At 38.2% G+C, this 23,784-nt stretch overlaps 1 protein-coding gene across 1 annotated transcript in view; it reads left to right on the forward strand.

The window, feature by feature from the left end:
- psd3l (pleckstrin and Sec7 domain containing 3, like) overlaps positions 1 to 17,050 on the forward strand; it is a 113,562-nt gene extending 96,512 nt beyond the window's left edge. The window contains exons 13-17 of the mRNA XM_026273078.1: positions 6,904 to 6,974; positions 10,074 to 10,231; positions 10,420 to 10,564; positions 10,877 to 11,020; positions 14,122 to 17,050. Coding sequence (XP_026128863.1) covers positions 6,904 to 6,974; positions 10,074 to 10,231; positions 10,420 to 10,564; positions 10,877 to 11,020; positions 14,122 to 14,322 — 719 coding nt within the window. The 3' untranslated portion in view covers positions 14,323 to 17,050. The remainder of the gene's footprint in view (positions 1 to 6,903; positions 6,975 to 10,073; positions 10,232 to 10,419; positions 10,565 to 10,876; positions 11,021 to 14,121) is intronic.
- The last annotated feature ends 6,734 nt before the right edge of the window (positions 17,051 to 23,784 follow it).

A 23,784-nucleotide genomic window follows, 5' to 3' on the forward strand; every position in this document is an offset into this window, starting at 1 on the left:
TGATAGAATTGGCTGGTAGACTTGCCAAGAGAGCATTGCAATAGTCCAGCCTGGACAGAACAAGAGCTTGAACAAGGAGTTGTGCAGCATGTTCCCAAAGAAAGGGCTTGATCTTCTTGATGTTGAATAAAGCAAATCTGCAGGATCGGACAGTTTTATCAATGTGGTCTGAGAAATTCAGCTGATCATCAATCATAACTCCAAGGCTTCTAGCTGTTTTTGAAGGAGTTATGGTTGATGTGATGGTGAAATTGTGATGGAACGATGGGTTTGCTGGAATCACAAGCAGTTCTGTCTTGGCAAGGTTGAGTTGAAGGTGATGGTCCATCATCGAGGAAGAAATGTCTGTTAGACAAGCTGAGATGCGAGTAGCTACCGTCGGATCATCAGGATGGAATGAGAGGTAGAGTTGAGTGTCATCAGCATAGCAGTGGTATGAAAAGCCATGTTTATGAATGACAGAACCTAATGATGCCATGTAGACAGAGAAGAGAAGTGGTCCAAGAACTGAGCCCTGAGGCACCCCAGTAGATAGATGTTGTGACTTGGACACCTCACCTCTCCAAGATACTTTGAAGGACCTATCTGAGAGGTAAGACTCAAACCATTGAAGTGTGGTTCCTGAGATGCCTTTTGCCAGTAGGGTTGATAGGAGGATCTGGTGGTTAACCGTGTCAAAAGCAGCGGACAGATAAAGCAAGATAAGTATTGAAGATTTGGATTCTGCTCTTGCCAGTCTTTGAGCTTCAACAACTGAGAGCAAGGCCGTCTCAGTTGAATGTCAACTTCTGAAGCCAGATTGGTTGCTTTCATGGAGGTTGTTGTGTGTGAGAAATGTAGAGACTTGGTTGAACACAGCTCGTTCAAGTGTTTTTGCAATAAAAGGAAGAAGAGAAACTGGTCTGCAGTTCTCTAAAAGAGATGAGTTGAGGGTGGGTTTCTTAAGTAGTGGAGTTATACGAACCTTTCTAAATGATGAGGGAAAAACACCAGTGTGCAGGGATGTGTTAATGATGTGAGTGAGTGCAGGTACAACTGCAGGAGAAATGATTTGAAGGAGATGAGATGGAATAGGATCAAGTGGGCAAGTAGTAGGGTGATTAAAAAGGATGAGTTTGGAGACTTCTGAGAGTGAAGAGAAGGATGTGAATGAGTGTATGTTTGCTGGTGATATGAGCTTGACTGATTGTGGTGTGGAAAATTGTGCACTTATGTGTTTAATTTTATTAATGAAAAACGTGGCAAAGTCGTCAGCTATTAGAGATGAAGCAGGAGGGGGAGGGGGAGGAAAAACAAGTGAGGAAAATGTTTTAAAAAGCATTCGAGTTAGACGAATTGTTAATTTTGTTATGGTAGTATGTAATTTTAGCAGTGGAGACATTAGCAGAGAAGGAAGATAGGAGTGACTGATAGACATTAAGGACAGTAGTATTTTTGGACTTGCGCCACACCCTTTCAAAGCTCTAAGCTTAGAACGGTGTTCACATAGAGCATCAGATAACCAAGGGGCAGAAGGGGTGTTACGGGACCAGTACCTCCACCTCTTCCAGTCAAACGGGGGAGTGGGAAAATGAGAAATTATTGGTTTAAAATTATTACTTTATGCTAAAATTATTTTTTTTATTTCAAATTGAAAAGACAAATAGTAAAGCACTTTTCAACTGAAGATTTTAATTTTTTTTGCAGATCAGGTCATTCAAAGACTTTTACTTCTAGTTTTTAGGAAGCATATTGATTTATTAATTCTTTGTGTTATTAAAATTATTTTTTAAGCATGTTGTATTTATGACTATTTCTAACTGAAGCATTTGGGAGTGCAGGGAATGATGGGAATGAACATGAATTAAATGCTGTGTAGTGTGAACGAGGATAAAGCAGGTGTGATTCACTGCTTTGGCAGGCACACATGGTGAAATGGGATTTTGGCCGTAGTCTCTCATACATTATGTCCACTTATTTTATCTTCCTAATGAGATTCTAGAGTCACTAGAAAACCCGCTAAGCAGTTGTGTCTGTTTGAAGAGATGCACCGATTACAGCTCGTCCTGCAGAAGAATCTCAAACACTGACAGTTGAAATATAGTAAAAAATTATATGATAGAAAAGTTTAAAAGGATGCTTTTATATATTTAAATAGTTATGTTTTTGTGTTATATGCTCTCAGCTCTCTTGACTGCATTACAAAAAGTATGTGTGTGTTTATATATAAGTAATACATTTACACAGAACACACATATCTATTATGCAAACAAAGACTTTTATTTCGGATGTGATTACTCATTTGACAGCACTAGTTACTATATTTATATTTCAAATTATCTTTTTAACTTTCTTTTTTAGAATATGTTTTGAAAATCATAGTTTCCACAAAAATATGAAGCAGCACAGCTGTTTTCAACATTGATAATAATCAGAAACACTTCTTGAGCTGCAAATCAGCATATTAGAATGATTTCTGAAGATCATGTGACACTGAAGACTGAAGAAATGATGCTGACAGTTCACAAAAATAAATGACATTATAAAATATATTTACATAGAAAACATCTATTTGAGATAAAATTTCATGATGTTACTGTTTTACAATTTTTTTTAAATAAAATAAATGCTGCCTTGGTGAGCAATAGAGACTTCTTTCAAAAGCATACTAAAAGCACTGACCGCAAGCTTCTGAACAGATGTTTGAATATATCTGATGGGGTAAAACTGAAGTGGATACCTTCCTGCTTTTTGATTTACAGTCCAGCTCTGGCAGAAGACGTGCCAACATGAGTTTAGTAGTCTCCAATACCAGCCATGCCAGCATGGTCTAATGAGCGTATCTATGAGCGAATTACAGTTGGGATAAAAACAGCAGGGCTATAGTGATCTGCTGCATCGCATGCTGAGAGCATTCAGGCCAGGGTCCCAGAGGTACCATCAGCGCACTACCAAGAACTCCGTCTGTATGGGGTGTGAAACATTTGGATGCTTCCCAAAGCACCTATAGCACAGCCGTAAATAAAGCTGTTCTACAGAGACACTATCAAGGGAAACATTTGACAGGGGAAATGTAAGTAATGCCCTTCAGAGGATGAACAGACTGGTGAAATGTTTGATTGACCCTTTTTAACACAACAGTATGGTACATACAGTACAGGGAAAAAGTAAGAGTTAAGAGTACTTTTATCAGTCGGCACAACCCTCTCATTTCCTAGAGCTTGCAATTAATCGAAATACAGTTCTGATTTTGATTTCAGCCTTCAGTGATTATGAAAATACAATAATCGAGATAAAAACAAGATAAAAACATTTGCCTCCTTCTATTGGCATGCTTTTGCTCCTTTATAAATGCCAGATTTCAGGCACAAAACAGTAAAATAATGTAATATGACTTCTGTAAAATGGGACTTGCTTGATTTAAGTTTACTAGATTTACGTTACATTACATTTAATCATTTAGAAAGACACTTTTTTTTCCTAAGCGACTTACAGATGAGGACAATGTAAGCAATCAAAATCTACAAAAGAGCAAAGGTATGCAAGTGCTATAACAAGTCTCAGATAGCTTATTTTTGAATATATATTATATAAAAATAAATAAATGCATATAATAGAATAAAAATGGAGTAAGCTAGTGTTTAGATGCCTTTTTTGCTTTTGTTAACTTTACAATAAATAAAAAGAGAACCGATAGAATACAAAAAGAGTAGAAAAGCTTTTTTGTAAGAAAACAAGCAGTTAGTAAATGAATAATTTTCCTTTTTTTTTAGAATAGAGAATGCTAGAGTTATAGGGTCAAATAAAGATGGAAGAAATGTGTTTTTAGCCCATTCTTGAAGAGCAAGCAAGAAATATCTGTTAGACAAGCTGAGATGTGAGCAGCTATCGTCAGATCATCAGGATGGAATGAGAGATAGAGTTGAGTGTCATCAGCATAGCAGTGATATAAAAAGCCATGTTTCTGAATGACAGAACCTAATGATGCCATGTAGACAGAGAAGATAAGTGGTCCAAGAACTGAGCCCTGAGGTACCCCAGTAGTTAGATGTTGCGACTTGAATACCTCACCTCTACAAGATACCTTGAAGGACCTATCTGAGAGGTAAGACTCAAACCACTGGAGTGCGATTCCTGAGATGCCCTTTGCCAATAGGGTTGACAGGTGGATCTGGTGGTTAACCGTGTCAAAAGCAGTGGATAGATCCAGTAATATTTGGGATCCGCTCTTGCCCGTTTTAGGGCTTCAGCAGCTGAGAGCAAGCCAGTCTCGGTTGAATGTCCACTTATGAAATCAGACTGGTTGCTGTCAAGGAGTTTGTTCTAGGAGGTTGTTTGTTGGGGCAGCTGTGGCCTAATGGTTAGAGAGTCGGACTTGTAACCCAAAGGTCGCAGGTTCAACCTCAAGTGAATGAACAGCACTCTTTTCCACCTTCTGAAGTGCCCTCGAGCAAGGCACTGAACCCCCAATTGCTCCCCGTGCGATGGAGCAAATAGCTGACCACTTCTCCTGGTGTGTGTGTTTGTTCCTTACTCACTGCTATATGTGTACACGGATGGGTTAAATGCACAGCACCAATTCCGAGACTTTCACTTTCTTTTTTTTTCTGTGTAAGAAAGGCAGAGATTTGGTTGAACATAGCTCGTTCAAGTGTTTTTGCAATGAAAGGAAAAAGGGAAATCATTCTGTATTTCTCTAAAAGAGAGTTAAAGGTGGGTTTCTTAAGTGGTGGGATTCTACAAGCCTGTCTAACTGCACAGAAAAACACAAGTGACCTTACAACTTAGGGCTGTATAATTTGGCATCAAAAAAAAAAAAAAAAAAAAAAAAAAAAATCTGAACATTTGACTTCTTCTCTGTTTTTCATGATTTTGAACAAGTCAACTTAGACATGTTACTACAACATGATTCAAATACCTTATTCTTTATTAACCTGTTAACCTGCACCTGGATGCCAGTGCACTGAACGCTCTTTGTTTGCACGTGTCAATGTTTATGAATAGATTAAATGAAGCGGGACAAAATAAATCTTTACAAACCATTCTAAAGATCTAAGCCTCAAGCATCGACAACAGATTGCTGTTTTTCAATGGAAAGCTTATAAGTAATGTATTTGCTAAATTTGTGTAAGCAGTACACATCAAAACATGCATAATCAAAACGCAGTACATAATAAATTCATTGATTGTTCTTTTCTCTTTACTGTTATGATTGGCATATTGTCAAAGTGTCTAAATGTAATATTCTGTAACATACGCAATTCCTCGGTTACAAATAAAAAAAATACAAAATTAAAGCGGAAAAGTAGTAGGATGATTAGAAACGATGATTTTGGAGACTTCTGCCTCGGAGAGTGAAGAGAAGGATGTGAATGAGTGTATGTTTGCTGGTGAGATGTGCTCGACTGATTGTGGTGTGGAAAATTGTGCACTGATGGTTTTAATTTTGTTAATGAAGAACGTGGCAAAGTTGTCAGCTGTTAGAGTTGATAAATGAGGGGGAGGAGAATGGCAAAGAAGCGAGGAAAATGTTCTAAAGAGCATGCAAGAGTTAGACAAATTGTTAATTTTGTTATGGTAGAATGTCCTTTTAGCAGTGGAGACAAGGAGTGATTGATACATATTAAGGTCAGTAGTATTTTTGGACTGATGCGACTTATACTCAGGTGCGACTTATAGTCCGAAAAAATACGGTAACTTGAGCTGTTTCTCTGGAGGACATCTGTGGATGTGCTCAGATACCCCACAAAAAAAATACTATAGTAATGTATAGTAAATACTATAGTGCTTTTTGAAACATACTATAGTAAAGTGTATTATACTGTATATTATTTACATCACTTTAATGAATGCTACAGCATACTGTAATATTTACTGTAGTGAACTGATAAACTGTTATAAATATTGCAGTAGAACTGTATTGTAGTATAGTATACTCTATAGCTGCAGAAACCTAGCAATGTATAGGTTAAAGTAAAATTGTTAGTATTACTATAGTAGTTATTTTACCACCGCAACTATAGAATTACCACAACAAATTAATTCAAGTATAGAATACGGTTCAAAAAGCGTATTTACCATAAATTACTATAGTATTTTTTTTTTATCGTAGAGAACGGAGATGTAAAGCTCAAGTTTCACTGAAATACACAAAAATGTGTCAAGATTTGGCACTTGGTGGTTATTAACGTAAAAACCTTCATCAGTTATTTAATAAATGACCATAAATTTGATCTGTGCTGCTCTTAAAGTGACAGTGGACTTTATTCTTGCTGTTGATTGTGTGCTTATTATAAACCAAACAACAAAAGACAGACAAAATCACATGCTCTTGACTGAAAGATTTTTTTTTGCTTTAACAAGAAACAAAATTTTATTTCTTACAGTGAAGACTGTATGATGTATAATTTGATGATATCGCTATCTTTAAATAAATCACTCGTATAAAGTTTTGCTAATGTGGCTAACTCATAATCATGTTAAATCATCATGATTACAATATTGGCCAAAATAATCATGATTATTATTTTTGCCATGATTGAGCAGCCCTATCATTTGCTCAACTTCACGTCATCCCAAACTGAATGAATTTTGCACTTATGGAAATCAAGAGATGTTTAGTAGGATGCTCATGTTGGGTATTTGGACAGATGCTGTTGAGCTCCATAAAGCACTACAAACATAATCCATGCTGCTTTTATGTGTGTTGTTACTGACTTTTAGCTGACTGAATAGCCTCTTAAATGTGGGTGTGTTCCTCACACAAAGAAAATGCCTTCAGAAGACTTGGAAGAAGTTATGATACCTAAAATTATATGCTTTTGTTTGTCCTTTTTAGTTCTTGGTCACTATGAACTTACTGAATGGAAAAGACCAACTTGATAAATTATTTCATGATATTTATTTTTCACTTGTATTCTCTAGCACCGAGAGGGAAACGAGGCTGGAAAACCTTCTATGCTGTTCTCAAAGGCATGATCCTCTATTTGCAGAAGGTTTGTTTATTCGCTCTTTCATTTTCCCCCTCGCACTGCTGATTAATCACATTTCCATCATTTCCCACAGACATCAATAATAAATCGATTTCTCCTCCTGGAGATTCTGATGTGAGAGGTAATCACATTCACACATTTATTTCAGATCTGACAAACCTTTTCAGAGCCCATCAAAGAAAGAAGCATTTCTGCTCCCCCATTCTCCATTACACTAGTTTATTCATGTGCTCCATCTGAACATGCATTAGTTGCTTAGCTGTGCAGTCATGCAAGAGTCACAGGAATGAAATATTGGCGTGAAAGCAGGCCGTACCTGTGCATATATTTTTGTGCTGGTGACTGATTGTTTCCATGGCATTAGAGCTAATGATGTGCCATTTGTGCAGCAATCACACCAAATGACTCTCATCAGAGAAACAGGAAATGTTCTGGATGGCTTTCTTATTCTCATTTCAAACAGACCTTTGATTTGGGAGAAAAATAATATACTCAAATGCAAACTCAGTGTCATGTTTTCTGACTCTTAAAGGGATACTACACCCTTACCCCCATGTTGTTCCAAACCCGTAAAAGCTCAGAAGACGAACAGAGTTTTTAAGGGTTTGGAACGACATGGGCGTAAGTGATTAATAACAAAATTGTCATTTTGGGTTGGGGTAACCCTTTAAATACATGTTAATTGTAATTAAAGTAACAGTATAGCACCAAATGTATACACATACACAGTCCAGTCCAGAATGTTTTTGAACAGGAAGATTTTTGATGTTTTTAAAGAATTCTCTTCTGCTCACCAAGACTTCATTTATTTGATGCAAAGTACAGCAAAAATAGTAAAACTGAAATATTTTATTTAAAATAAGTGTTTTCTATTAGAATATATGGTCACACTTTATTTTAGGGTCCAATTCTCACTCATTAACTAATCATTAACTATGGCTTTTGCCTCAATTAACCCATTATTTGCTGCTTATTAATAGTTTATAAGGTAGTTGTTAGGTTTAGGGTATTGGGTAGGATTATGGATGTCATGCATTATAAGTACTTTATAAGCACTAATAAACAGCCAATATGTTAATAATAGACATGCTAATAAGCAACTAATAAGCAACTAGTTATTAGTGTGAATTGGACCCTGTACTAAAGTGTTACCGAATATATTTTAAAATGTAATTTATTTCTGTGATTTAAAAGCTGAATTTTTAGCTGATGATCCTTAAGAAATCAACCTAAAATATGCTGATTTGCTGCTAAAAAAAAAAAAAAAAAAAATACATTTAATGTTGTTATGTTGAAAACAGCTGGGTATAATTTCACTTTCGTCACACATTCAAAAGCAGTTATTTTATAAAACAAATATATTTCACAATATTACTGCTTTTGCTGTATTTTGGATCAAATAAATGCAGGCTTGGTGATCAGAAGATATTTGTTTAAAAACAAATCTGACTGGTCAAAAACTTTTAACTGGTAGCGTATATATCACATATACAAATGTCCATGATAACTCACTTAAACTATAACTCACATAATCTATAAAAAACAATCACAAAAATGTATCAAAATAATTTACAGAAAGCATTAAATGACTTACTAGTTATAACTAGCTCTTCATTCATGCCTAAAAGATACAATGGCTCGAGATCGAGCATCCATTAGGCGTTCTCTTTGTAGAAGTTTACATTTTAGATGTCCCCCCTCTTCGATTTTGTGCTGTTTGTTGTTTAACTACAAAAGTCAAATCACATTGGCACATGAACATGTAATAAATTGTCTGACGTAAATCTATGCAATTTGTCACACTACTCTTAAAAGACAAACATTTTCTGTTTACAAGCAGCACATTTGAGATGCACATAAAAGTCTACTTCATTGCCTGTGCATCCATGCATCTTAATTTTCACAAAGTTTCGGATTTAACCAAAAAAGAAAAACAAACAAATCTGACATTTTTTTAATGTAAAAAATGAAAAACAATCGCACAGGATCACTAGTCAAAATATGCCATTGCTTTCTAAAGAAATCCTCAATCTCCTGACTGTGTGCTGGATATGTTGTAGTACAGACTACAGAATAAGACTATCTGATCTATATTTATATATGATGCATCGTATAGAATGAAGAATGCTGTTCCTATCAGCAGGCTTAGTGTATGAAGTAGTTACCAAAGACCCTGATATTAATTGGATCCTAGTATCAAGGAAGGATACAGAACAAGTATGAATCTCTGCATTAAACCTGATCGAGTTCACCATATTGTTTAAATATACAATAACAAAGATAACATACATTTTCAATGGAGGGACAGAAAGCTCTCTGACTAAACCTAAAATATCTTAAACTGTGTCCCGAAGATACACGGAGGTCTCACGGGTTTGGAACCACATGAGGGTGAGTCATTAATGACATCATTTTCATTTTTGGGTGAACTAACCCTTTAAATATCAATAATAATAGTGAATTTCACAACTTTCTATTGTGTTGGCTCTGCAAAAGGCATTACGTTTTGAGATTACATTTACATTTAATCATTAGTCAGTTGACTTACAAATGAGGACAACTGCATCTCGTTGCCCTGTTCCTGGTCTCCTTTGTCTGGATTAATGTTATTTTGTATATACTATGGTCTACTTGTCTTCCCCTGTGTTTGGATTATTTAAGAAAGTTATTTGTGACTCACCTTCATCTCCACGCTCCTAGACTCAACCCTATAGCACTGTGACACAAGTCTTGGTCTAACGCAGTACACAAGGTTTTTTTTTAATAATAAATAAAAAGAAAACAAGTAGATAGAATAGAAAAAGAATAGAAAACGCTAGTGTTAGAGTGTCTTTTTTCCCCCCAATAAAAATACAATAAATCAAAAGAATAGAGAATGCTTGTGTAAAAAAGAAAACAAATAGATTAAATATACAGTGCTCGAGTTTCAGAGGGTCAAATGAAGATGAAAGAGATGTGTTTTTAGCCATTTCTTGAATTGAATTGGTAATTGATGTAAAAGAATCTTTAGGAAACAAGAATCCAAACCAGATTTATTGAACTCCTTGGATTCCGATCCCTGTCCGTGTTCATCATTTGTCTTGTTTGTGCTTGCTCCTGCAGGATGAGTATAAGCCGGAGAAGACCCTGTCCGAGGACGACCTGAAGAACGCCATCAGCGTGCACCATGCTCTCGCCATCAAGGCCATGGACTACGAGAAGAAGCCCAATGTTCTCAAACTCAAGACTGCTGACTGGAGAGTGTTCCTCTTCCAGGCCCAGTATGAAACCGCCGAGACCTTCCCTCAACTCCAAATCTAATTTCATGCTTCACTTCAAGCTCAATTAAAGCTCATTCATCTCGTACATTGGTCTTTTCTTCGTAAAGGCTGATTGGTCTCGTCCTGTGAGTTTGCATGACTGTAGCGTGGTCTTCTTCATATGAACACATGCCGTCTCTTCTCTGTAGGAGCCCCGAGGAAATGGAGACCTGGATCAGAATAATCAACTCAGTGGCGGCCATGTTTTCTGCCCCATCCTTCCCCGCTGCCATTGGTTCACAGAAGAAATTCAGCCGTCCGCTGCTGCCGGCGACCACCACCCGCATGTCTCAGGTGGGTCTGAAGAGTCAAGACAGTTGTTGTTGTCCATCGCCCATCTTCTTGCATGTTTTTCCTATTCCACTGCCCCGTCGCATCTTTGTCAACACAAAAGTGCATTCTGTGTGAACGGCACATAGCGAGTTAATAACGTGCACCCAACATCTGGATGGATCGAGGTTTTTCTCTTTACTGTTATCATTGGCACATTGTCAAAGTGTCTAATTCTAACATTTGGTAATATTTCCATTCAGAATCGTGATTCCTCAAGGCCTATCTGAAGCCTCTGGTGACTGCTGGTCATTTGATGTGTCTGTTGTGTTTCAGGAAGAGCAGCTCAAGTCCCACGAGGCCAAGCTGAAGCACGTATCAACAGAATTAGCCGAGCACAGATCCTACCCACCAGATAAAAAGGTCAAAGCCAAAGAAATCGATGAGTACCGCTTGAAGGAGCACTACCTGGAATTTGAGGTAGACCCTTTGTCTTTTATGATGAAAGAGACATAAGCAGATTGATTTCTCAGGTTTCCCTTGGCCGTATTTGTCCCCTTCGACACACAGGCAGCCGTGGTCATTGACGTTCCTCATCTAGGCTGTCAGGGATGAACTTGTCTAGAATAGATGGAAATGCATTTGCTGAAATGGATTTATTTTCTGGCTTTGATTGATGGTTTAGGTCAGAGGAAGGGAATAAAACAGCACTCTTATCACATACTTTTAAATGATGCTTTGCATATGCTTGTTCTAATCTTTAATGAATTCAGACATAAGCGGGCTTAATAATATGTTATATAGGAACTTTTGGTGCTCTCCACAAATACGTGTCCCAGTAATTTTCCAATAGGGCATCTTCTAATTAATATAGTGGTCTGATTATTGCACTGACAACATGCGTATTAAAAAAAAATGACCAATGCATTTTATTTTGTGCTTAAACTTTAAATAGAATAAATAAATAAAAATCTTTCAAATCCATTTACTCAGTTTTTACACAAAGAAATTCTCAGTTTTTACACAATTTTGTATAACAATTATCTAAAAAAAAAATCTATGGGAAATTGGTTTATCTAATGGGTTAAACTAATGATTTACCTTTCACATTAAAATGTATGTTATTTACTCTATTATGGTTAATCCAGTGAAATAATTGGTTAAAGCAGTTGTTCCCAACCCTGGTCCTGGAGGCACCCCAACACTGCACATTATGCATTTTTCCTTTCTCTGACACATATTTGAGGTCTTGGAGTCTCTACTAATGAGCTGATGACCTGAATCAGGGGTGTTTGATTAAGGAGTGCAGTGTTGGGAACCACCAGGTTAAAGTGATCTTAGTTTAGTTCTATAGACCCTTTTACAGTTGGTAAACAAGGTGACGTATTTGTGTGGGCGGGGCTTAGCTGGAGGCAGAAAGATTCCCCTCAACACTTGAACAAACGGTAGCTAGCGAGTTTTCTTAGCTTGTTTTTTTAACAATGGCTGGAGAAAATCTGAATATATCTGCTTTATCTGAATATTTAAGGTAACTCACTGTCCGGGACCGCGATAATTATTTGAAAAAGTTAACTTTAACGGACGGAACCAGATTGGTCGACCCGTACACAATCACTCATTGGATGGACGATCTGACAGGATTACCTCCGATTGAGTGGCCTGACATCTACACTTACCTGATAGAGAAACCGAGCGTGTAAAGTAAAGAGAAACTGAGGGTGTATAAATCCTTAGAATAAATAAAGAGTGACATTACAGTAAAATTATTATTAAGATGTAAATATTTTCTAGAAATAAAAATTCTGAAGACTGGAAAATAATTATAAACTTTCTGTATTTATTCTTTCTTACCATGTTCTTAAATTCCAGTCACAATTAATCACAACAATGTATATAAAATGTTCTCCGTCGATTCTGGCAACCAACAACACAACAAGACGACATTTTAAGCTCCTTGAGTAGCCGACCCGACCCTGTGTTGGTTTGTATTACCCGCCTCCAGTTTTCCGTTTGTTTTGCCTCCAGCTAGCGCCGTGACGTACCTGTGACGTCCGCACAAAAGGGGTCTATAGGACAGCACCATTATAATGTGTAATTCTGATTAACTCACTAATACTGCAGTGTATTAACCCTTCCTAATAAACTGTAGCGATCACAAATCTACATAACACACATCCACTCTGATACACTTTCACCTACAGTTAATAAAACAAACACCTTTGTGGATAAAAAAAAAGCTTGTAAAGCCCTTTGACCTGATAAACATGATCAATATTCCAGTTAGTGTGTTTTAGTGCCTCCTGTATGTGGATCTGTAAAGAAATTTGCGAAATATTTTACTGCTTAAAAGTGAAACCCCCAGCTCATCCAAAATTGTTTCTTCATCAGGTTTAGATAAATGTATAACTGCATCAGTGTCTCATCAGTGGATGCTCTGCAGTGAATGGGTGCCGTCAGAATGAGTCTAAACAGCTGATAAAATCATCACAATAATCCACAAGTAATCCACAGCACTTCAGCGCATCAGTTAATGTCTTGAGAAGACAAAATATGTGTTTTTGTAAGAAACAAACAAACTAAAAATATGAGTCTTATGTATAATATTGCTTTCTCCAGATATAAGATTTAGTTCATCTTATATTTAGCACTCTTGTGAGTCAATTGTTATAGTATTCAGATATTAGCTCTGTAGCTCACTTAGGCAACATCATAAGGCGTCACGGGTGTACACCTGAAACAGTCTGTTCAAAACTGCTTTGGCTAGATACTTAATATTCAGCATCATAAATATCCTTCCTAGATAATAGTCGATCTCAGAATGAACCTCAAAATCAGTAAAAAAAAAAATATATATATATATATTCATTCCAAATGGTGGACTCTTAAAATTATAATGCATTATAAATAAATTTTATTCAGTACTGAAAATGATGAAGAAAGAATAGTCCCATAGAATAGAAAATTCACATTGTTGCTTACTAGTGTGTAAGTAGCTTTATTTGAATGTTTTCTGCACTTCACCTGAGGAGTGCTTTGTGTACTACAAGCCAAGACAGCTCAATAGGGTTTAAAAAGGGTTAAGAGATTTTATTATTTTTTATTATACTTTTAAATATGCAAATTAAGCATTATACAAATATGCACTCATTTGGATACATTTCCTGAACAGAATGGATGAAAACTAGATGCAACCAAGTTCAAAATTCTATTTTTTTTGGGACATACTAAAGTTAAAGGTGTTTACAAAGTGGAGAGACGATATACTGTATGTGAAGAAACCCCTCTGTAAAAACCTGCATAATATAGATGGGAATAAAACTGTAGGGTTGGGTATGTGAGTAAGTGCTTCTGAAGTTCAGCCTTTAAAGACACATGTATAATTAAAATCAACAGATTCAAATAAATGTAAAAAAATAGCCCAAAATCTCACAACTGGCCAGTGTTTTTGGCTGTGGCGTTTTGCCTTAGATGCTGCTTTGAAGGTACAGTGTGAGGGCTGTGAGCAGAGCTATTGTTAGCGCTGAGCGGTGGCTGATGACTTTATTATGGAGTCTAATGGATTTTCTGAATTCTCTCTGAAGGAAAGCCGTTACGAGATGTACGTCAAGCTCCTGAAAGAGGGTGTGAAAGAGCTCTTGACGACCCGGGACGGTGACGCGGCGCTGAAGAAGTCTCAGTCCAGTCCATCTCTCAACCAGGAGTCCCAGCCGGCCGCCGCTAAAGTCAAGCGCAACACGTCCGAGCGGAAGGACTACCGGCCCGAAACACCTAAAGTCACATAGACATCTCCTGCTGTCAGAGAGCAACTGTATATCACGCGTGACTGTACTTTGATGTAATTTATTTATCTGCCAACAGTATCAGAAAACATTTGTGTAAAATGTAAATTGATCAATTGGTTGGAAGTTGTAAATCTCTAGGTGTCCCTTGACCAGGTGCTTGTTGAGCAAATAGTGTGGTTTTCTTTTTTATTTGTTAGCGTGTAAAGATCTTGTGATTGCACTTTATTTTACAGGATGTACGTTTGTGGAAATAACGGAGCAATTTTAGGTTTAGGGTTATAGTCAGTGTTAATGACATGTTATTACCCAGTTACACTCTTAAAAATAACGTTTTTTTATTGGCATCAATGGTTCTGTAAAGAGCCTCGAACATCCGTGGAACTTTTCAAATGCAGAAATGGTTCTTTAGATTTTAAAAATGGTTCTTTTAGGAACTGTTCACTGAAAGGTTCCAAATAAGGTTCTTCTATGGCATGACTGCAAAAACGGCCTTTTGGGACCTTTATTTTTAAGTGTGTTATTATAGTAAGAGGTCTGTAAAATAAAGTGCCGCTGATTTCGTTCTGAGAACATGACCGTCTCTTGATTGTGCTGTTCCCCTAATTTGCTTTTCCCTCAAGAGAAGTATTTTCTTCAGATGGAAACATATGCTAGGCAGTAGATCTAGTCTCACTCAGAGAGTTAACTTTTAATTTAATAGACAAATAAACAGTGGATCTGAGCTGACAGCAGAGAGAGGGGTCAATTTTAGGATCCTTCAAGATTTCAATGCATGGATATGATGCAGGATTTGTCACAATACCTTTCGTTTTCAATGTACTAACCACTTACTAACAAATCACCAAATTCTCAGTGTAATATCTACTCTCACGCACGCGGTAATGGATCGTACCAGCATGTCCGAAACTCTAAACCGATTATTTTCTAATGATGATTTCGAGGTACTTGCTGAGTTACGGCATTTCAGACTGTGAGATTAGATGACGTTCACGTTAAGGTCATCGGCTGCGCAGTTTGTGCCATTTATTTTTTTATCTGTTTGTTGAAGTAAAGAGTATTCTTCTGCTTTTTCAGTAATGCTCCTTTTGTGTATTTTATAAACTTCTATATTTGAACTTTTCATTCTAAGTTCAGAACATTATTGTTGTAAAGATGACAGTAGTATTTATAGTGCACTTTATTGGTTCTTTTAGAGAGCTTTATAAAGGGTAGTGATTTGTTACTTCATTATACAGGTTTTTCAAGCGTAACCAAATCTGTGGTTGGTTTTATTGAAGGTACACAGCCGAAGGTACATTTTCACTCGTGTAAAGTCATGTTAGTTTGTCTGTGCTCCTGTGTTTTTGCCGTCATGTTTAAGTTTTTCGAATACCAAGGATTTTAAAGGAATTGAGAGCGTTTCAGTTGCTTCTCGTGATGCTGACCTTGAATCTAAGATGTCATTTTCAATACAGAAAAAAACAATGACGTGAACACTATATGAACGTTCTACACTTGTTTTTGCACACCAACAAAGCCCGATCTATTTACTTATTTGAACATTTAAAGGTTTAAAAGGAACATATATGAAAAGCTTTTCACATTTACAGATATTAGTTTGAGTCCCTTCTGTCTATTATGACATTTTGTTTACTTGAAATATTTTTAAGGACACTTTATTTTGTTAGAATTTGACAAATAGACACAATTTGTTCATATCTACATTGTATTTTTTTTCTCTCTGTGAAATAGCAGGACGTATTATTTCTCTTGTCCAGTTCTGAACACAGAAGCACTTAGATGATGTTTATTTTTATTTATTCGTCGCTACTTTTAGATCAAAAGCTGCATTACTTTTCAGCAGTATATACAGTACACACTTAGTAATGAATACTACGAAACTGTCATCATTATGAATGGTGATATGAAGAGATTGACTCTTCCTTTTATGTGCAACTATGTTTCATGTTTGTTGTTCGCCAGACCAAATAGCTTCTTGTGACTCTGGTAACTCTGGCATTAACCCTTTAACAGTGCACCTCCTACACAGACTTAGTACTTTAGAATTGTAATTGCATTTGTTATTATTTTACATAGGATGCAGAAAATCAGAAGAAGTGTATACATAAAAGAAAGGGGCATGCAAGCACACTTTAGGGTTTCAAAATAAAAACAACAACAGCAGCTCTAATGAAAAATCATGCAAAAGTGAGGCTTGCATAATTACAAGCAGGAGGATTGAAATGCATTTCTGTCATACTAATATTTTGACTGGAACACTCACTCTGTTTTTGACGTTTGTTTGTGAATCTCCTGGGTGCAGACTGCTCATGTTTACTGTGATGTATGCCACACAACTCAACTGAACTTGATTGTAAACATTACGACTTGTCAGTTTTTCTTCCAGCCTCGTCATCTTTGTGCGTTTACTTTGGCGAACCCTGTAATGTATGATCTTTTCTCAAAATGCAATTGTGTGAGTACTGAAGGAGAGCAGCTGGTTTTAATGCGCCTTAGCCATCAGTTGGACCGGTTGCGGTCCACACTCAGATATCGTGAATACCTTTTTTAGCTGTGATCCTGTAATACTCCTTTAAATCTGTAAATGTTGTTCAATATGCCTGTTGCCCTGTGTTCAGAAGACTGGATGTGTTGGTTCTGATCTCTTGGCATGAGCGTGTCTTACGCCTGCCCACAAAGATCAGGGACACAATGTTGGCTTCAGTGAATAAAATTGTATTTAATCATTCATTGCATCTGCCCTCATTTTTAAACCACACATCTTCTGAAAGCAGCTCAAAGTTGACCATTCTGAACCTCCATCAGTCATTGCTGAAATGGTTAATGTATGAATCAAACAGCCAAACACCTAAAAATTGGGAGGAATTTTTAAAATCAGCTTAATCAGTGCAGAACCAATAAGTTCAAGCTTTTTATAAAACACATTGACAGCTTATTATAAACATAATTCCTTAAACAAGAGCCAACGCTTGTTGAATTAGCCGATGTTTAAATGTTTGCATGAAAAGCATGACATATACTATGTTGATAATGTTGATAATAAAAAAGATGCATTGGAATCAGCATTTATAGACATTCTGAACTCTATTGGGGTAAGACAACACGTTTCAGGACCTACTCATTGTCAAAATCATACTCTAGATTTAATACTGTCACATGTAATTGATGTTGATAGTGTTGAAATTATGCAGCCAAGTGATGATATCTCAGATCATTATTAAGTTTTGTGCAAACTTCATTTAGCCAAAATTGTAAGTATGGAAGAACCATCACTTCTACCACATAAGACTGCTTTAAGTTATCTTCCTGATGTATCCGAATCCTTAGCATATTCAAAACCTCAGAACAACTTGATGATGTAACAAAAACTATGGACTCTCTCTTTTCTAGCATTTTAAATACAGTTGCTCCTTTACGCTTAAGGAAGGTTAAGGAAACCAGTCTGACACCATGGTATAATGAGCATACTCACACCCTAAAGAAAGCAGCACGAAAAATGGAGCACAGCTGGAGGAAAACAAAACTAGAGGTATTTCATATTGCTTGGCGGGAAAGTAGCATATCCTATAGAAAAGCATTAAAAACTGCTAGATCCGATTACTTTCTTCTCTTTTAGAAGAAAACAAACATAACCCCAGGTATTTATTCAATACAGTGGCTAAATTAACGAAAAATAAAGCCTCAACAAGTGTTGACATTTCCCAACATCAAAGCAGTAATGACTTTATGAACTACTTTACTTCTAAAATCGATACTATTAGAGATAAAATTGCAACCATTCAGCCGTCAGCTACAGTATCACATCAGACAGTGCACTATAGACCCCCTGAGGAACAGTTCCACTCATTCTCTACTATAGGAGAGGAAGATTTGTATAAACTTGTTAAATCATCTAAACCAACAACATGTATGTTAGACCCGATACCATCTAAGCTCCTAAAAGAGGTGTGTAACGATATAACCTTTGTAATCATCGGGAAGGAGGCGGGAACCGGCGCACAATCAACAACACTTTAATAATCAAAAATAAACAAAACACAAATAAAAAGCAAACACATAAAATAATGTCCCAAACCTGGTCCTCTCTCGTCCTTCACTATAGTCGCTCCAGTTTTATATCCTTCCATCTCCTACGTGGGACTCGATACCAGCGGTGGGGGCGCAGGTGCAGCTCATCTCCAATCACTACACCTGGCCTCACTCCTCGTTCCCACGCCTCTCGGCCCCGCCCCACTCGCCACATACCCCCATCGCCCCTCGCAGGCCGGGGGGTACTCCCGAGACTGCGCTCTACTCCCCGGCGGATGGCACGACACTCCTCCGCCGCCCAGTGGACGGCGACGGCTCCTCCAGTTTTGGGCAGCCGGCAGGAGTCCCCCGTTCCCTACCCCTCCGGATTCCTTCGCGGAGGCAGCAGGCTCCGGCCCTCTGGCAAACAGCGCCGACTCCTCCGCTCCCTCACGGACGGCAGCCGCCCCTCCATATCGTGGGCGGCCGGCAGCGAGCTCGCCCGTCCCCGGCCACTCGCTCCAGCCCACTGCCTCGAGCGTCCCTGGCGGCACATACCTCGCCAGCTCGAGGGCACTGCGGATTCACCACAGCGGCGAGGGATTTTCAGCAGCACGTCCCTCCTTCTCCCGGGCTTCGGCACCACTGTAACGATATACAAATCTCCATATTCATCGGGAAGAAGGAGGCGGGAACCAAAACATAAAATATGTCCCAGGCCTGGTCCTCTCTCGTCCTTCACGGTCGTCGCTCCAGTTTTATATCCTTCCATCTCCTACGTGGGACTCGATACTGGCGGTGGGGCACAGGTGTAGCTCATCTCCAATCACTACACCTGGCATCACTCCTCGTTCCCACGCCTCTCGGCCCCGCCCCACTCGCCACAAGGTGCTTCCAGAAGTCATAGACCCTCTTCTGACTATTATTAATTCCTCACTGTCATAAGGATATGTCCACAAAACCTTCAAACTGGCTGTTATTAAGCCTCTCATCAAAAAACCACAACTTGACCCCAAAGAACTAGTTAATTATAGACCAATCTCGAATCTCCCTTTTCTGTCCAAGATACTAGAAAAGGTGGTATACTCACAATTATATTCCTTCTTAAAGAAAAAATGTATATGTAAGGATTTCCAGTCAGGATGTAGACCGTATCATAGTACTGAGACTGCTCACCTTAGAGTTACAAATGACCTGCTCTTATCATCTGATCGTGGTTGTATCTCTCTATTAGTGCTATTGGATCTTAGTGCTGCGTTTGACACAATTGACCACAACATTCTTTTGCATAGACTTGAACAATTTGTTAGCATTAATGGAAGTGCATTAGCATGGTTTAAATCATACTTATATGACCACCATCAATTTGTAGCAGTGAATGAAGATGTATCATATCGATCACAAGTGCAGTATGGAGTACCTCAAGGCTCAGTACTAGGGCTGCTACTCTTCATGCTCTATATGTTACCCTTGGGAGATCTCATCAGGAAACATGGTGTTAGCTTTCACTGTTATGCTGATGATACTCTGCTCTATATTTCTTCGCGGCCCGGTGAAACACACCAATTTGCAAAACTGAATGACGAGTAATTTCTTACTGCTAAATTCTGAAAAAAAACAGAGGTGTTTATTATAGGACCTAAACACTCTTAGTTCTTAGAGTAAACGGGAACCTGGAACACTTCCCACTATGCCCGATGTACTTGCTACATCATTAGAAGAATGGCATCTACGCTAATATTAGTCTGTTTCTCTCTTATTCCGAGTTCACCATAGCCACCAGATCCAGTCTGTATCCAGATCAGAGGGTCACTGCAGTCACCCGGGATCCAGTACGCATCCAGACCAGATGGTGGATCAGCACCTAGAAAGGACCTCTACATCCCTGAAAGACAGCGAAGACCAGGATAACTAGAGCCCCAGATACAGATCCCCTGTAAAAACCTTGTCTCAGATGACCACCAGGACAAGACCACAGGAAACAGATGATTCTTCTGCACAATCTGACTTTGCTGCAGCCTGGAATTGAACTACTGGTTTCGTCTGATCAGAGGAGAACTGGCCCCCCAACTGAGCCTGGTTTCTGCCAAGGTTTTTTTTTCCATTCTGTCACCGATGGAGTTTCGGTTCCTTGCTGCTGTCACCTCTGGCTTGCTTAGTTGGGGACACTTCATCTACAGCGATATCGTTGACTTGATTGCAAATAAATGCACAGACCCTGTTTAAACTGAACAGAGATGACATCACTGAATTCATGATGAACTGCCTTTAACTATCATTTTGCATTATTGACACACTGTTTTCCTAATGAATGTTGTTCAGTTGCTTTGACGCAGTGTATTTTGTTTAACGCGCTATATAAATAAAGGTGACTTGACTTGACTATACTAGCTACTATATAATGCAATTTAAGGCTATTATGATCATTACGACACCGGCACAGCTACTGTTGTTGAATACTTGTCATTCACAATGTTCATCTTCTGAGTAGATGCAGAGACACAGAGAAAACACTTGGAAGTTCTGAGGTGAAATCGATAGTTTTCTTTTCAAAGTGATTCATTACTTTTAAATTGGAACATGACAGCAGTTCAAAAATGTCAGATATTGGTATTTTTTATGTCGATAAGCCGCAAAACTCAAAAGGCATGATCTCTAAAACTATTTTCTGCAAAAAATTCTAGAGTAAGTCCATGATTTCTGCAGACAACATAAAAAAAAATGTATTTTGACCTTTTGGAGAGCCAACTTTTACACCACATTAACAGCCATGATTAGCAACCACTTTGTAACCAGAAAAAAAATTGTATCTGCGTTACCTTCACGTCCACTGGAAATTAATGTAATAGAACTTGATTGCTCCTAATGACAGCCGTGAGGCTGATTACACACCACAGGTTGGACGGAGAAGGTCACATTTGTATACATGAAAGTCAGCCAACGTCACCTCCTGTTCACACTTTACTCCTGTGGTCGACAGTGACAACTAGCGTTTTGGCAAAATAGAGCTGCAAACAATCATGTAGATATAGGCTACTGTATGGGTCTGAACAGGATTTTAATGAAAGACAGGAATTTAAAATGCATGGCCATGTAGCTAAGAAATAAAGAACAAAAAAGCAGCCCATCCTCTACATATACATTAAGAGAATTATATAAGCTGCTTTACACAACATTGCATGCATATTTGCCGAAATGCATGGCTCACAGTTCAGCAGTTTAGCATCATGTTTGGAGTGAAGCTTGCAGGGTTACTTTAGAGGTGTTTGAGAATGTAGAGAGTGTAAACATTGAGGCACACGAGGTGTAATGTTGATATGTCATGCATCTATTGTATGTGGACTGATGTTTCCTTTTTTTTTTTTTTTTTTTACACATCTTACACAAGCTGTTTAAATGTTTTGATTAGTTTGCCCAACACTGGGGACTGAGAAGAAGAAGAAGAGAGCCAAGTCAAGTCACCTCTTTCTCTCTCTCTCTCTCTCTCTCTCTCTCTCTCTCTCTCTCTATATATATATATATATAGCGGTTTTATACAATATAGATTGTAACAAAGCAACTGAACATCATTAAATAGCAAAATAGTGTGTCAATAATGCAAAAATGCAGTTCATCATTGAATTCAATTATGTCATCATCCAGCTCAGTTCAGTTTAAATAGTATCTGTGCAATCAAGTCAACGAAATCACTGGAAACTAAGTGTCTCCAACTAAGCAAGCCAGAACAGCAGCAAGGAACCAAAACTCCGTCTGTGATGGAATAGAGATAACACCTTAGAAGAAACCAGACTCAGTCGAGGGGGCAGTTCTCTGACCAGACGAAACCAGTAGTTCAATTCCAGGCTGCAGCAAAGTCAGATTGTGCAGAAGAATCATCTGTTTCCTGTGGTCTTGTCCCACTGTCCATCTAGGAGACAAGGTCTTGACTGTGGATCTGTCTCTGGGGATCATCTAGTTGTCCTGGTCTCCGCTGTCTTTCAGGGCTGTAGAGTTCCTCTCTAGGTGCTGATCCACCATCTGGGCTGGATACGAACTGGATCCGGGTGACTGCAGAGCCCTTCTGATCTGGATACAGACTGGATTTGGTGGCTATGGTGACCTCAGAATAAGAGAAAAACAGGCTAATATTAGAGTAGATGCCATTAAGCCATCAAGTCTTAAACAGTGCTCTAGGTTATTACATGCAGAGTTTTTAGGTCCTATAATTAACACCTCAGTGTTTTTCAGAATTTAGCAGTAAGACATTACTCGTCATCCAGTTTTTTATATCGACTATATATTCTGTTACTTTTTCAAATTAGATTGTTTCTCCATGCCTCCAAGAAATATAGAGTATCATCAACATAACAGTGAAAGCTAACACCATGTTTCCTGATAATATCTCCCAAGGGTAACATGTAAAGCGTGAAAAGTAATGGCCCATGTACTGAGCCTTGAGGTACACCATACTGCACTTGTGATCGATATGATACATCTTCATTCACTGCTACAAACTGATGGCGGTCATTTAAGTACGATTAGAACCATGCTAATGCACTTCCATTAATGCCAACAAAGTTTTCTAGTCTATGCAAAAGAATGTTTGGTCAATAGTGTCGAACGCAGCACTAAGATCCAATAGCACTAATAGAGAGCACTAACAACCACGATCAGATGATAAGAGCAGGTTACTTGTAACTCTAAGGAGAGCAGTCTTGGTACTATGATACGGTCTAAATCCTGGCTGGAAACCCTCATAGATACCATTTTTCTCTAAGAAAGAATTTAATTGTGAGGATACCACCTTTTCTAGTATCTTGGACAGAAAAGGAAGATGCGAGATCGTTCTGTAAGTAACTAGTTTTTTGGGGTCTAGTTGTCTTTTTTTGAAGAGAGGCTTAATAACAGCCAGTTTGAAGGTTTTGGGGACATATCCTAATGACAATGAGGAATTAATAATAGTCAGAAGAGTCAAGTGAAGTCAAGTCACCTTTATTTATAAAATGCTTTAAACAAAATACATTGCGTCAAAGCAACTGAACAACATTCATTAGGAAAACAGTGTGTCGATAATGCAAAATGACAGTTAAACACAGTTCATGATTGAATTCAGTGATGTCATCTCTGTTCAGTTTAAATAGTGTCTGTGCATTTATTTGCAATCAAGTCAACGATATCGCTGTAGATGAAGTGACCCCAACTAAGCAAGCCAGAGGCAACAGCGACAAGGAACCGAAACTCCATCGGTGACAGAATAGAGAAAAAAACCTTGGGAGAAACCAGGCTCAGTTGGGGGGCCAGTTCTCCTCTGATCAGACGAAACCAGTAGTTCAATTCCAGGCTGCAGCAAAGTCAGATTGTGCAGAAGAATCATCTGTTTCCTGTGGTCTTGTCCTGGTGCTCCTCTGAGACAAGGTCTTTACAGGGGATCTGTATCTGGGGCTCTAGTTGTCCTGGTCTCCGCTGTCTTTCAGG

Source organism: Carassius auratus, chromosome 10 (assembly GCF_003368295.1).
Source record: "Carassius auratus strain Wakin chromosome 10, ASM336829v1, whole genome shotgun sequence".
Lineage (NCBI taxonomy): Eukaryota > Metazoa > Chordata > Actinopteri > Cypriniformes > Cyprinidae > Carassius > Carassius auratus.